Source organism: Hyperoodon ampullatus (assembly GCF_949752795.1).
Source record: "Hyperoodon ampullatus genome assembly, chromosome: 2".
Taxonomy (NCBI): Eukaryota; Metazoa; Chordata; class Mammalia; order Artiodactyla; family Ziphiidae; genus Hyperoodon; species Hyperoodon ampullatus.
The window spans coordinates 35,718,943-35,735,594 of record NC_136915.1 but is presented as its reverse complement, the minus strand read 5'-3'; the positions used below and the strand labels follow the sequence as shown (position 1 = coordinate 35,735,594).

The following is a 16,652-nucleotide window of genomic DNA, read 5'->3' as shown; positions in this document are numbered from 1 at the left end:
CTGTCCCCTTCATCCCTCCAGCCAGAAGCAATTCTTCCTTCCTCTCAACTCACTTTGTACTTACTCTGTACCTCTCAGATGACTCTTATTTCCCTGCCTCATTTTAGTTGTTGGCAAACATGTTAGCTCAATTTTTTTTTTTTTTTTTTTTTTTTTTTTTTTTGTGGTACGCGGGCCTCTCACTGTTGTGGCCTCTCCCATTGCGGAGCACAGGCTCCGGACGCGCAGGCTCAGCGGCCATGGCTCACGGGCCCAGCCGCTCCGCGGCATGTGGGATCTTCCCAGACCGGGGCACGAACCCGCTTCCCCTGCATCGGCAGGCGGACTCTCAACCACTGCGCCACCAGGGAAGCCCTAGCTCAATTTTATAATGCTCTGTTAATGCAGGATATTATGTTGAATATGGAGAAGGACTGTCATATGTATGTTATCTTTTGATCTGTTTCAGACCCATCTGCGTATAACCTATGGTCTCCAGCAAAGTATCTTGAAATAATTGAAGCTAAATATTTGATGAATGCATGAATAAATTATTTTTTCTTATGCCTTTATCCTCCATTATTTTCTTTCTCTTCTTTCACCACCTTTAATTATTTTTAAGGTCTTCTACTCTCCCCCTACCTTTTCTCCAGACTTCTATATCCTTGTGTCCTAGAGATTTCATGATTTTTCCAGAAAATAAAACTGTGGTAATTGTTCTATATCTCACAAATGAGGTCCTTTAATATCCCCTTCCAGGGTTTTCACGGTTGAATGTAAAGCATCTAGCCCCATGCCTGAGACCATGCTGGCACTCAATAAATATTGTTTTTCCTCATCCCAAATTTAAAGAGCAAGAAGGACAGTCAACTTGGATTTGTGAAAGTTTATTTTTTTGCAAAATAATTTTTCCCAATTATAAATGTAATTCATGCACACTACAGAAAACTTGAAAATACTAAATATAAAGATGAAAAATAATCCATAATCTCACAACCCAGATAATTAATAGCCTGACATTTTGGTGAATTTCTTCATGTTCTTTTCCTATAAATACATTTATTTTATACACTCTGTGTAATCTTGTGCATATCATTCTGTGTTGGATTGTGAGAATGTTCCCAGGAAATAGAACATTTTTAAGAGAAGGCATTTTTATTAAAGTACACAGTGAAACATTATAGGTGAAAGAGGCTTCAATACTATAGGTTAGTAAGTTGTAGCATATAGATAAGAGTAATTTGCAATAATTTTTCCTTTCATTTAACATATGGGGCACAAATTAAAATGCTTTCACTGTCCAGGAAGAGAAAACAGTGAAGTGGTATTCAATAGTAAGATCTGTGGTGAACTGGAGAATGAATGCCCCGCCTAACGACATTCAAATTAGTTTAAAAAACATGGTAATGGCCAAACAAAACATGCCTGGCCCACAAGCTATTTGATTGTGAGCCCTAATTTGAAAGCATACTTTTCAACTCCTTCTTTATGCATGACCCTGTGATGGTTGTGAGGGGTGATACAGATGAATAAGGAGAGAGCTCAGGAATATATAAATATGCGCCCTTTCTTTAGAAAGGCAAGATATGCAGATGCTGTCAGTAGGAAAAAAGTTCAGGCAGTTAAGTAAGTTAATATTTCCATTGCTCACACAATTACTCAGTAAGCCCGTATTAAATAAATACCCTGTGGAAGTCACCTATTTCTTTATTCAGGCTGTTAAGTGCTTTTATTGATTTGTTTTCAATAATTCTCTGTCAAAAAACCCTTAAAAATGCTTTTTGTCATTTCTATGAGAGCTGTCACTGTTTATAAAGAACATACTTTATCGCATTTCTGTTGTCCCAGAAGAAAGGAAGGAGAGAGAGTATTTGAACACAGCTCTGTATTGTCTATGACTGCTTTTATGCTACAACAACAGAGTTGAGTAGTTGCAACAGAGACCAAGTAGCTTGCAAAGCCCAAAATTTACTATCTGGCCACAAGAAAAACTTTGCTAATCCCTGCCCTAGGTTATCGTTACCTGTTTTGGACTACGTATAAATGGAATCAAATAGCTAACTTTCTCACATTTAAATAAAAATATATAATAGGCAATAGAAATGCAGAAACCTATGATTGTATGCATCCAACCACAGTCTCAAAATACATGAAGCAATAACTGTCAGAACTGAAGGGAGAAATAAATAATTCAATAGTAATAGTTGGACACTTCAATATCCGCCTTTCAACAATGAATAGAACAACTGGACAAAAGATCAGCAGGGAAATATAAGACCTGCACAACACTATAAACGAACTAGACCTAACAGACATTTATAGAATACAGAATATACATTCTTCTCAAGTGCATATGGAACATTCTCCAGAGTCAACCAGCTATTAGATCATTAAAAAAGCTCAGTAAATTTATAAGGATTGAAAATATACAAGGTATGTTCTTCAACCACAATGGAATGAAATTCGTAGTCAATAACAGAAGGAAGTTTGGAAAATTTATGAATGTGTAGAAATAACACACACAAATAACCAGTGGGTCAAAGAAGAAATCACAAGAGAAATTAGAAAATGCTTTGAGATGAAATGAAAACGAAAGCACAACATACTAAAACTGATGTGACGCAGTGAAAGCAGTACCTAGAAGGAAATTTATAGCTGTAAACACATACGCTAAAAAAGAAGGAAGATCTCAAACCAATAACCTAGTCTTATACTTTAAGGAGTAGAGAAAGAAGAGCAAACTCAACCCAAAGCTAGCAGGAGGGAAATAGCGAAGATTACAGCAGAGATAAATGAAATAAAGAATAGGAAAACAATACAGAGAATCAACCAAACCAAAAGTTGTTTCTTTAAAAAGATCGAAATTGACAAAAGTTTAGCTAGACTGATCAAGAAAAGAAGACTCAAGTTACTAAAATCAGAAAATGGAAGTGGAGGGACTTCCCTTGTGGTCCAATGGCTAAGGCTCTGTGCTCCCAATGCAGTGGGCCCGGGTTCGATCCCTGGTCAGGGAACTAGATCCCACATGCCGCAACTAAGAGTTCACATGCTGCAACTAAAGATCCTGCGTGCTGCAACTAAAGATCCCGCATGCCTCAACGAAGATCCTGTATGCCGCAACTATGACCTGGCTCAGCCAAATAAACAAGTAAATATTTAAAAAAAGAAAATGAAAGTGGAGACAGTGCTACCAACTTTACAGAAATAAAAAGGGTTATAAGAGAATACTATGTACAATTGTATGCCAACAAATTTGAAGTCCTACATGAAATATATCCCTAATAAGACACAAACTACCAAAACTGACTCAAGAAGAAATAGAATATCTGAGTAGGTCTATAAATAAAGAGATTTAGCTAAGTAATCAAAAAACTTTTCACAAAGAAAAGCCCAGGAGGATTTCACTGGTGAATTTTGTCAAATATTTAAAGAAGACTTAACAATTCTTCACAAACTCTTCCAAAAAATAGAAGAAGAGGGAAGAGTTCCCAACTTTTCATGAGGCCAATATTATCCTAATACCAAAACAAGAGAAAAACATTAAAAGGAAACTACAGACCAATATCCCTTATGAATATAGATGCAGAAATCCTTAACAAAATACTAGCAGACCAAATCCAGCAGAATATAAAAAGAATTATATATCATGACCAAATGGAATTTCTCCCAGGAATTCAAGGTTGGCTCAACATATGAATATCAATCAATATAAAACATCATCTTAATAGAATAAAGAAAAAAATCACATAATCATCTCAATAGATACAGAAAAAACATTTGGCAAAGTCCAACACCCTTCATGATAAAAATACTTAACAAAGTAGGAATAGAAAGGAATTTCTGTAACTTGGTAAAGAGTATCTATGAAAGAACCATAGAGAAACACAACATTAACATCATACTTAATAGTCAAAGTCTATAAAATCTTTCCCCTGTAAAATCAGAAATGAGGCAAGAATGTCACTTTCACCACTTCTATTCAACGTTGTACTAGAGGTTCTAGTTGGGGCAATTAGGGAAGACAATGAAATAAAAAGCATCCAGCTTGGAAAAGAAGGAGTAAAAGTACCTCTATTCACAGATGACATGATCTTATATAGAGAAACCCCTAAAGAACCCACAAAAAAACCATTAGAGCTAATAAATGAATTCAGCAAGGTTACAGGATATACAAGATAAATATGCAAAAATCAGTTATATTTCTGTATGCTAGCAATGAGCAATCTGAAAATGAAATTAAGACAGCTATTCCATTTACAATAGCACTTTAAATAAAGGAATAACCATAGAAGTACAAGACGTATACACTGGAAGAATACAAAATATTGTTGAACAAAATTAAAGAAAACCTAAATAAGTGGAAAGATATTTCATATTCATAACCTGGGAGACTTAATATCAAACAGTTTGATCTGCAGATTCAATGCAATCCCTGTAAAAATTCCAATTGTCATTTTCGCATAAATGGACACTCTGATCCTAAAATTCATATGAAAATGAAAGGGACCCAGAATAGCTAAAACAATCTCAAAAAAGAGCAAAGTTGGAGAACTCACATTTCTCAATTTACTACAAAGCTACAGTAATAAATATAGTGTGGTACTGGAATAAGGATAGACCTATAGATTGATGGAATAGAATTGAGAGTCCAAAAATAAGCACATACATCTATGGCCAATTGATTTTCTTTTTCTTTTTTTTTTGCAGTTTAAAAAAATTGAAATATAGGTTATATTCCATCTATAGTTATTATAAAATATGGCTATATTCCCCATGTTGTACAATATATCCTTGTAACTTATTTTATACATAGTAGTTTGTACCTCTTAACCCTATACCACTATATTGCCCCTCTCCCTACTGGTAACCACTAGTTTGTTCTCTATATCAATGAGTCTGCTTCTTTTTTGTTATAGTCACTAATTTGTTGTATTTTTTAGATTCCACATATAAGTAATATCATTACAGTATTTGCCTTTCTCTATCTGACTTGTTTCACTTAGCATAATACCCTCCAAGTCCATCCATGTTGCTGCAAATGGCAAAATTTCATTCATTTTATCTTAGTAGTATTCCAGTGTGTGTGTGTGTGTGTGTGTGTGTGTGTGTGTGTGTGTATATATATATATATATATATGTCACATCTTCTTTATCCATTAATGTGGTGATGGACACTTAGGTTGCTTCCGTATCTTGGCAGTTGTAAATAGTGCTGCTATGAATATTGCAGTGCATGTATCTTTTCAAATGAATGTTCTTGGGTTGTTTTTTTTTTTTTTTTTTGGCTATATACCCAGGAGTGGAATTGCTGTGTCATATGGTAATTCAATTTTTAGTTTTTTGAGAATCCTCCATACTGTCTTCCACAGTGGCTGCACCAATTTACATTTCCCCCAACAGTGTATGAGGGTTCCCTTTTCTCTGCATCCTTGCCAACATTTACTTGTGTTCTTTTTTGATGATAGCCATTGTGGTTTTGATTTGCATTTAACTGATGATTAGTGATGTTGAGCATCTTTTCATGTGCCTATTGGCCATCTACATGCCTTTTATGGAAAAATGTCTACTCAGTTCTTCTTCCTATTTTTTAATTGGGTTGTTGGTTTGTTTGATGTTGAGTTGTATGAGCTATTTATATACGATGGATTATATATGATGGTCATATCATTTTCAAATATTTTCTCCCATTCAGTAGGTTGTCTTTTCATTTTGTCAGTGGTTTCCTTTGCTGTGCAAAAGCTTTTAAGTTTAATTAGGTCCCATTTGTTTATTTTTGCTTTTATTTCCTTTGCTTTAGGTGACAGATCCAAAAAAATATTGCTGTGATTTATGTCAGAGAGTGTTCCTGCCTATGTTTTCCTCTAGGAGTTTTATGGTTTCTGGTCTTACATACATTTTGTGTTTATTTTTGAAGAGGCTGTCTTTTCTCCATTGTATATTTTTGTCTCCTTAGTTGTAGATTAATTGTATGGTCAATTGATTTTCAACAAGGGTGCCAAGACCATTCAATTAAGAAAAGAATGGTCCCTTCCAAATGGTGCAGGGATAACTGGATGTCCATATGCAAAAGAAGAATTTGGACCCCTACTTTACACCATATTCAAAAAGACTTAAATATAAGAGCTAAAAACATAAAACTTTTAAAAGGAAACATAGTTGTAAATCTGTGTGATCTTGGATTAGGGAACAGTTCTTAGATATGACACTAAAAGCACAAGGAACCAAAGGAAAAATAGATAAGCTGGGCACCATCAAAATGAAAAACTTTTGTGCATCAGAGTACACTATCAAGAAAGTGAAAAGACAACCCACAGAATTGGAGAAAATATTTGCAGATCATAATGTTAAGGATCTATTATCCAGAATATGCAAAGAACACTTAAAACTCAAAAATAAAAAGATAAAGGACCTGGTTCAAAAAAATGGGCAAAGGATTTGAATCAACATTTCTTCAAAGAAGATATACAAATGGACAATAAGCACATAAAATGATGCTCAACATTATTAGTTATTAAGGGAATGCAAAATAAAACCACAATGAAATACTACCTCACACACACTATAATGGCTGTAATAAAAATGGACAGAAAATAGCAAGCATTGATGAGGATGTAGAAAAAAATGGAACCCTCATACATCACTGGTGGTGCAACCTATGTTAAAACAGTTCGGCAGTCCTCAAAAGTTTAATCATAAAGCTACTGTATAACCCAGCAATTCCATTCTTAGGTGTACCCAAGAGAATTGAAAACATATGTTCGCACAAAAACTTGTACACAAATGTTCATTAATAACAATAGCCAAAAACTGGAAACAACCCAAATATCTACCACCTGATGAATGGATAGACAAAAACTGATATAGCCATTCAGTGGAATAGTATTCAGTAGTAAAGAATACAGACATAGGGCTTCCCTGGTGGCGCAGTGGTTGAGAGCCCACCTGCCGATGCAGGGGACACGGGCTCGTGCCCCGGTCCGGGAAGATCCCACATGCCGCGGAGTGGCTGGGCCCGTGAGCCATGGCCGCTGAGCCTGCGCGTCCGGAGCCTGTGCTCTGCAATGGGAGAGGCCACAACAGTGAGAGGCCTGCGTACCACAAAAAAAAAAAAAAAAAAAAAAGAATACAGACATAAAAGCCATATTGTCTGTTTCCATTTATATGCAAAGTCCAGAACAGGCAAATGCATAGAGAAAATAGATTAGTGGCTTCTGGGCAACAGTGATTGGAGGGAAGAATGAGAGTACCTGCTAGAATAAATGGAGTTTCTTTTTTGAGTGATGAAAATGTCCTGGAATTAGATAGGGTGATGGCTATACGACCTCATGAATATAATAAAAACATTGAACTGAGCAACTTTAAGAGGATGACTTTTATTGTATGTGAATTATATATCAATATCAATTATGTATCAATTATATAAACGTATTTGGAGGAAGGGTCAGATTAGGTAATAGATTTGGGAGTCATTCATAGAGGTAATTATGTAAGGAATAGGAGGCAATTCCCTGGTGGCCCAGTGGTTGAGACTCCACGCTTTCACTACCGAGGACGTGGGTTCAGTCCCTGGTAGAGGGAACTAAGATCCTGCAAGCCACGTGGCACGGCCATAAAAAAAAAAAAGAAGAATGGGAGTAGATTCTCTGTAGGAGTGCTGTCCACTAGAATTTTTCTGCAATGATGGAAATGTTCTATATTTGTGCTGTCCAATTAAGTGTTTAAAAAATACTAAATATGCATATAAAACAGTCAGAAAAGCTGTATACCAAACTGCCACAATGCTTCCCTCTGGAGAACTAAAAAATGACTGGCTTTGGAGTACAGGCCTAGAGTAACTACTTACTCTCGACACCTGTGCTTCCTTACCTTAAAAAAATAATGATTTTGTCTTGTTTTCAAAAAGTTAAACAGTTACTTTCATGATCACCTGCTGCACCACTAGGACTGGAGGGCATTCACAGTGTATTCTATGTGAGTGGCCCTCCTAGAGCACAGAAGACAATGCAAATGGTGCTCTCCCAAGCCATGCAACATATATATATATATATACATATATATATATATATATATACCTATAATTGGTGTATATATATACCTATAATTGGTGTATATATATACCTATAATTGGTGTATATATATATATATATATACCTATAATTGGTATATATATATATACACCTATAATTGGTATATATATATATATATATATACCTATAACTGGCATATATATATATATATACCTATAATTGGTATATATACAATTTGTAGGGAAAGTGTCTCCTAGAGCCTCATCAAATGTAAATTTCTTTCCTTTCCCTAAGAAAAAGACCCTTAAATTCATCAGCTTCAGTGTTCAGATATTTTGAAAATGACCTTAGACCAATGCAGAGTTAAAGTTGTCTTTGTTGTTATTAATGAAGAAGAAAAGCAGAATAACCACAGCATATAACTGCCTGCAGAAACAACATCCTCCCGCACCCCTGGTTTTTACACCACCACCCAATAACCGCATGAAGGACAAGCGATTTGTGTCAGAAATGGCTTTGGGCTCCCTGCCTGGTTTGTGTTGGGCTTACTTTTCTAGTTTCTAGGGCTGGGCCAGCAGTAGGGCCAGGAGAATCAGTGGTCGAGCCAAAGGTAAAGATAATGAAGTCCATGTTTTTGTTGTCAGTGGTGTGGTTCATCAAAGAGCTGATTGGGGCAGCATCCATGAGAAGATATGTCAGCTCCTGATTCCCCTGCGCACTTCCATGCCCTTCTACAACTCAGAGGAAGAACGGCAGCATGGCCTGCAGCAACTGCAGCAGCGGCAGGTAGGGCTTATGGGACGGTTGCAGTGTTAACTCACGGATGCAGAGAACCTGCCCAGGGAAAAGGTTGTACTGTGCGAGGTCACTAAACTATAACCTCTGAGGGCAGAGACTTGGTTTTATGTCTTTATGTCCTCAACGCCATTGTTGTTCTCCACATATCTACTGAAAACCTGCAGCATTAGTGAATATTAGTTATATTAGTTAATATATTAGTTAATATTAATATTATATTAGTTAACATTAGTGATATTAGTGAAGCAGGATAACTCCAGAAGGAAAAATATGTTTCTTTCAAACTTAAATAGAAAGGCAGAACATTTTAGATTGTCCTGAGACATTAAAGCTTTGCTAAACTAAAATTTTATTAGAAATGTAAGAATAATAATCATTTAATAATTTTATATTGAGCACTCATTTATGCCAAGCACCAACCTAAGATGAAAAGATACTTGTTCCTGGACAAGTTGAGGAACTCACAGTCCAGAGTTTGCCTTTTTAATCACCTATTTTGGGTCTCATGTCCGCCTCAATACAGACAGGCTCACTGTGTGCTCTCGAGCAGGTCATCAGGTGTTGGCCCTATCTCCAGGTGTACCTATATCCACCATTGCCTTTTACCCTTAGACTGTCTCAGATAGTCTAGTTTCTTTTTTTTTCCCACAGAAGCATTTGATCGAATTTTGCTACACCGTAGCCCAGAAATATATCTTTGAAGGAAAACATGAAGATGCTATCCCAGCAGCTTTGCACTCTCTTCGCTTCCGCATGAGTGTTCATGGCCTGAGTTCAGTAGAGCTGGTACCTGCTTACCTGCTGTTGGCCGAGGCCAGCCTTGGTAAGTGAAACTGACTTGAGACCCCCTGGAGCCTGTAAGAAGTGCTATACTGGGTCATATCAGTGGCCAAAACATCCAGCTTTGGCAGTGGCAAAGGAGGAGCCTTTTGTGGAGGAGCAGGATTGCTGTAAAGTTTGGCACGAGGTGGGGAAGGAGATGTCATGGACTTTTTGGTAAAACTGAACGAAATCCACTCTAGCTGGCCTTAGCAAAAGGAGGAAATGTATTAGGATGCTGAGGAGTCCTAAGGGAAGTGAGACTTCATGAGATACTCTACTCAGAATGCTATAACAAACCAAGGCTGGTGGTCTCTGTTTCTGTCTCTTGGGTCTTGGGGTCTTGTTTCTTGTCTGTTTCTAGGTTTCCCTCTCTGCATCTGCTTTATTTTCCATCTCTGCAGACCAGATTTTTCTACCCTATTCTTACTGCAGAAGACAGCTACCCCAAAATGTCAGATGTAGCTGAATTTACATTGAATTTACATATCCTCCAGGTTCAAGGTGGGTTATAGAAACTAATTAGCATCTGATTTCCAATGTTAAATTCCTGGAAGAAAGAATTGTGTGGACTCAGCTTGAGTGCGGCATCTATCTGTATCTACCTTTGTGTCAGGGTCACATAGTTCAAACAAGAAAATAGGAACCTGCTCCTATGGATGGCAGAGGCAGTTCTGAGAGCAGGGCACAGACATCACACATGGTGGTTGCTACAACAGGAAAATTAGCATTTTTGAGGGGAATTAACATTTTTGAGCATCTATAGCCTTTTAGGTACTGTACTACTGCTTTATATCTTAAGAGCCACTATTTAAAAAAAAACTTTTTAAAAAGTAAAACTGTAGGAAATACAGTACAAAGAACTTTTTCCCTAAGCTATCTGAGAGTAAGTTGCTTACTTGATGCCCTATGCCTTGACTACTTCAGTATGTATTTCCTACAGAGACGTCTCCTTTATAACCACAATACAAATATCATCCATGATTATCTACTGAGCAGACCCCATTCAGCTTTTCCAGTTGTCCCAATCACATCTTTACAGCAAAAGGGTAGAGTCCAGAATCACACTTTTCATTTTGTTGCCATGTGTCTTTAGTCTCCTTCATTCTGGAATAGTTTCTCAATCTTTCCTTGACTTTTATGACTTTGACGCCTTCAAAGATTAAAGGCCAATTATTTTATAAAATGTCCTTCAATTTGAGTTTCTCTGATGTTTCCTCATGACTGGACTTAGGTGATGTGTCTTTGGCAGGAATATCACTGAAGTGATGCTGTGTTCTTCTCATCCCATCCTATAAGTTGGCACATGTTTTTATTTTGTTCCATTATTGATGATGTTCATTTAAGTTACTTTATTAAGGTGGTGTCTGCCAGGCTTCTTCTCTGTAAAGTTACTCTTTCTTCTCTTTGCAATTAATAAGTATTTTATAGAGAGGTATTTGGAACTATATAAATATTCCATTCCTCAACAAACTTTCAATGAATTCATTTATTTATTTATATCAACATAGACTGTTGTTTTCCTGTTTTATTTAGTGGGTTACAATCCATTACTATCATTAATTTGATGTTCAAACTGTCCTTGATTTGGCAAGTGGCAGCCCATCACACTGGCTTCTGTGTCTCCTTAACACATCCCCATTGTTCTTTTTTTTTGGCTACATGGCTTGCAGGATCTTAGTTCCTCGACCAAGGATTGAACCTGAGCCCTAGGCAGAGAAAGTGTGGAGTCCTAACCACTGTACTGCCAGGGAATTCTTCCCCATTGTTCTTTGATCACTTTCCTGCTTTCTGGAACATACCTCCAAGGAGTCCTGATTTCTTTCAGCAGAAAATGGAATTTAGAAGCCAAGAGTTGTGCACTGGACATACTCGTTGCTATTGAGGTATGGCTGCTCCCAGGCTTCTCAATGGACAGAATTAGGGAACATGTGTAAATATAATAATGTGTGTATGCGCATTATTTCTAAATCTCCATCTCCGTCTCTACATCTGTATCTGTGTATGATCATGGGTCCATAGGAGTACATTTAAATCCACAGGATTCAATCTCATTTTCTCCCATTCCATGTTTATAGCTCCCTTCTCTGACAGTGAGAATGCTGGCTTCCATTTTCATTGATGTATTTATGTATTTAATTGGTTACCCTGTATGAGCCAACCTCCCATCTCCAATCCTATCCTTTCCCCTTGCAGATGCCCTCCTCTCCTTTTGGGGGCTCTGACTCCTATTCTGGGATGCCTCTTCTGTATGGACCCCCTCCTCACTGGTTTGGGCTCCGACTTCATACCAGGCCACTTAGCTGAAAGAATGCCCTCTTTACCCTACTCAGATCTGACTCCCCATTCTGGACTGTCCCTCCTCCAAAACTAGTGGAAGAGCACTAGACAAGGAAATACAGCCCAGGCTCTCTTTATCTCTGACACTGAGTAGCTATGGGATTTTGGAAAAGTCACCCTAGCCTAAATCCCATCATCTTTTATTTGGATTACTACCTGCCAACTGGTCTCTGCACATCTTCCCTGGCCTCCTTCCAACCTGGTCTCCAAACAAAATGTGACCAAGTCACTCCAATAAATAAAGACCAAGTTCCTAAAGCAAACTATGAGTCCCTGTTTGGTCCAGCCTTTATGAATTCTCTCACCTCACCTCTCATTCTTTTCTCTCTCCCTTTCAGTTGTGTTGGCCTTCTCTCGGTTCCTCAGAAGCACTGTGATGCTTCCTTGTTCTGGAAGGTTCTTCTCTAGCCACTCCCCCCACTTCTCTTCCCCTCCCCTTCACCTAACTAACTCCTATTCATCCTTCAGGTCTCAGCTTGAGTCACCACCCCCCAATTAGAACCCTTTCCCAAGCCCCCAGATTGGGTCAGGTCTCTTTTTATGTATCCACTTAGAAACCTCTTTCTTTTTTCTGGGCACTTACTTTGATAATAATTATACATTTTTTGATGAGATTATTTAATTAAAGCTCCTCTCCTGCACTAGACCATAAGTTCAGGGAGAACTGGGACTCTGTCTATTCTTTCTCCTCGTAGTGTCTTTACATCCAGAACAGTACTTAGTGCAGGGAAGGTACTCAAAAACTCCTTAGAACCCCACACCTAAATGGGAACTATGTAAGCATTTGTTGAATCTGAGTCCTCTTCACAGGATTCTTTTGAGGTTTAAATGAATTCATGTATAATGGACATGAAAATGCTTTGCAAGCAGAAAAGTGCTGTCTAAATGGAAGGTTTCATTCTAACTCCCACAGTTACTGATTTAAAACCTTGCCAACCTTTTTGAAAGTCTAAATAAATCACATCCCCTGTGGACATGCCTCTCCCACCTTAGAGATTCCTCCAGACTGGAGTGGAAAAATAAGAGGCATTCATACTTTTTTTCAAAGTAAAACTTTGGAATTTTAACGCACTAGAAATGACATTTTCAGTAACACTTCAAAGAGGAGCCACCTTCCTCATCTTCCCCCACTGTTTTCAGTGTTTTGGAACCGGGAGAATCTAGGTTCAAATTCCAACTCTTTACTAGCCATGTGATCCTAGTCATCAAGCTTTTTTTTACCTTAGGACTCTCACACATACCACCTGGAATGCAGTTTTCTCCCTCTTACATGGCTGATTTCTTTTCAACCTTCAGGTACCTGCTTAAACGCCACCTTCTCAGAGAGGTGTTCCCTAATCATCCAAAGTAGGTTTCTCCGTGCCTTTTTTGATCACTGTGTTCTGTTCATTTCCTTCCTAGCACTTCATTTTTTGTTTCTTTATTGTGTAACGAATTCACTCAACTGTGAACTTTTTAAGGTCAGGGATCCAGCAAGCACTGAGCATCTGGCAGAGTGGTAGAGACTCAACAGATTAGATGAATATAGGGTTGAATGAATGCGCAGTTTCCTCTTCTGACATTTCTTTTGCAGGATTGTTGGCAGACTTAAATCCCAGATGCAGATGGCCTAGCCTAGTGTAAGGCATGTGTAAGGCATAGGGTAAGGCAGGCCCTCAGTAAATGATGCCTTTTGCTTCCCCTGAGTGCCTCACAGCCACACCTTTGAATCATCTGTGACTGTTTTATCCTGTGCTCCTTTACTTTCATCCGCAAGTCCTGCAAAATCTTCCCCCATCATGTCTCTCAGATCTGCCACTAACCCAGTGTAAGCCTGATGTCTCACCCTTAAGACAAGTACCACTGCTCCATGAATTCGCCATCCCTTCTCTCTCTACTGCATATACCCTGAAAGTCACCCTTTAGGATAGTCTCACTTCCTTTGGCAACTTTAGGTCTCTGTTACCTCTACTCCATCCCTACACCTCTCCAGGTAAGCACTGTATGTAGGAGGGCATGCCTGAACTTACCCACTCACTGGTCACAATCTTAGTTCTGACCTGCTTGTCACAGCTTGTTCTTCTCACCTCATTATACCCTGCTCTCTGAATTTGCAGCCTTGTAGTTTTTTTCTCGCAAATAGGCTTTTTCCTTTGGGACTGATGCTTGTTTAGATGTGGTTCAGCTTGACATGGGGGCCTTCCTTTTTTCAGCAATACCTCTGTAAATGAGAACTGGACAACGAAAAATGTAAATTTCCAATATATATCAATGCCCCGTACCAACTGTTTCCCAAGATAAATGTCTTAGCTAAGAGTCATTTGCTTCTTTAAATTTGATAGGACCTCAGTCTAAAGCTCTTATTTTTTTAAGCAAAACCCAGGTGGAAAATGTGGCTCGCCTATTTAAGTAACATGAGCCAGGATCATGGGCCATGGCCTCTTGATTCTGATCTAATATTTTCCCATTTTAGTGTGAGCATCGGTCAGGCAAAGTTACTTGCTACCTCTTGTTGACTGCTTCTTCCTCACTTCTCCTGTAATTCAGAGAGGTATGATTACAACTAGAATAAAGCAATGCTTACATATGAAGTAGGCCTGGGAGGAAGCACAAGAAGAACAGAAGGTTGACTTATGAAGGATCCGTGTCTTCATCTCCTGATACTTTCCTGATGCCATTTTTGCTGCAGCACCCATCACACAGAACCCTTCACACGTAGGGCATGTCTCCTGCTCTGCAGAACGTTCTCAAAGTAGTTTTCTGCTCACTTCTGACAACTTCCCTAGGAGGTAAGTGTAGGCAGGAAACTATTACGTATCTTCTTTTTTTTTTTTCTCTTGTCTTTTTTTTTTAACATCTTTATTGGAGTATAATTGCTTTACAATGGTGTGTTACTTTCTGCTTTATAACAAAGTGAATCAGTTATACATATACGTATGTTCCCATATCTCTTCCCTCTTGTGTCTCCCTCCCTCCCACCCTCCCTATCCCACCCCTCTAGGTGGTCACAAACCACCTAGCTGATCTCCCTGTGCTATGTGGCTGCTTCCCACTAGCTATCTATTTTAAGTTTCGTAGTGTATATATGTCCATGCCACTCTCTCACTTTGTCACAGCTTACCCTTCCCCCTCCCCATATCCTCAAGTCTGTGCTCTAGTAGGTCTGTGTCTTTATTCCTGTCTTACCCCTAGGCTCTTCATGACCTTTTTTTTTTTTTCTTTCACAACTAAACAAAAAGAGTTAAGTGTCAAGAGTATTTGAATATTAGAAATAAAGGTGACTTTCACTTAACCACATGAAATGGTTAACCACATAACCATTCTAGCTCCTGAATGTCTCTTTTATATACTCCATCTTCATTTGCTGCCTTAGTTCAGGGTCTAGTACCTGCCTGAACTATATCAAAAGTCTTCTAGTGAGTGTTTTCCTTTTCCTTCTCCCCTCTGGTCTCTCCTCGGCATAGTGCCAGAGGACTCTTCTAAATCTAACTCCGGTTCTCACTCCCTTTCTGAAAATCCTCTAATTTTTATCCACATACATCAAGCTCCTTGGCACGACTTCCTAAGTCCTCCGTGATCGGTGCCCTGCCTACCTCTTTAGCCTCATTTCCTGCCACTTGATCCCTTATACTTTGTGCCCCAGCATCACAGGCCAATATATAGTTCTCTAAGCACAGCACACCATTTCATATCTCTATGACTTTGCATATGTGTTAATTCTCCCTGGGATGCCCTCCCTCCCTTAACTGTCTAGAAAACTTATATTCATCCTCAAAACTTAGCTCAGACTTTTCTGACTATCTTAGCTTGGCTGCTATAACAAATACCATAGACTGGGTGGCTTAAACAACAAACATTTATTTCTCACAGTTCTGGTGGCTACAAGTCCATGATCAAGGTGCCAACAGAGCTGGTGTCTGGTGAGAACACACTTCCTAACTTGTAGACAGCCGCCTTTTCTTGCTATACCCTCACATGGCCAAAAGAGAGATCATCTCTCTCTTGTCTCTTCTTATCAGGGCACTAATCCCATTCATGAGAGCTCCACCCTCATGACCTAATTACCTCCCAAAGGCCCCACTTCGAAATACCGTCTCATTAGGGATTAGGGCTTCAACATATGAATTTTGGGGGGACACAAACATTCAGTCCATAACACTGACCATGCCTCTCCCCACTCCATTGTCCCTCTCTACCCCATCCAAAGAATTAAACACTTCCTACTCTCTTCCACTTCCAAACCTTATAATGTTACTATCATTGCATTTACACTATATTACAAATATACTTGTTTTCATGTCTTCATTCCGCCAACCAAGCTGTACATTTTTCAAGAGTAATGGCTTTGATTCATCTTTGAATTCCTATCCCTTAACACAAGGCCTGGCACATAAAAAGTATCAAATATACGTATACATATATTTTTAAATTGAGATATAATTCGTGTACCATAAAATTCTCCCCTTTAAAGTACAATTCAGTGGTTTTAGTATATTCACAAGATTGTGCAACCATCATCACATCTAATTTGGGAACATTTTTGTCACCCCAAAATGAAACCCAATACCAATAGCAGTCACACCTCGGTTCCCATGCCTACAGTCCTGGGCCACTTACTAATCAATCCACTTTCTGATTTGCCTATTCTGGAAAATTTATATTAATGAAATCATACAATGTGTGGCCTTTTGTGTCTGGCTTCTTTCACTC

The 16,652-nt window shown here is 38.5% G+C and overlaps 1 protein-coding gene across 1 annotated transcript in view; it reads left to right on the top strand.

Annotated features, from left to right (window-relative positions):
* The window catches only part of ZMYND12 (zinc finger MYND-type containing 12), a gene marked incomplete at both ends in the record, with an annotated part of 33,971 nt that overhangs the window by 2,305 nt on the left and 15,014 nt on the right, over positions 1-16,652 (top strand). Inside the window, 2 exons of the mRNA XM_079697518.1 lie at positions 8,651-8,792; positions 9,456-9,627. Coding sequence (XP_079553644.1) covers positions 8,651-8,792; positions 9,456-9,627 — 314 coding nt within the window. The remainder of the gene's footprint in view (positions 1-8,650; positions 8,793-9,455; positions 9,628-16,652) is intronic.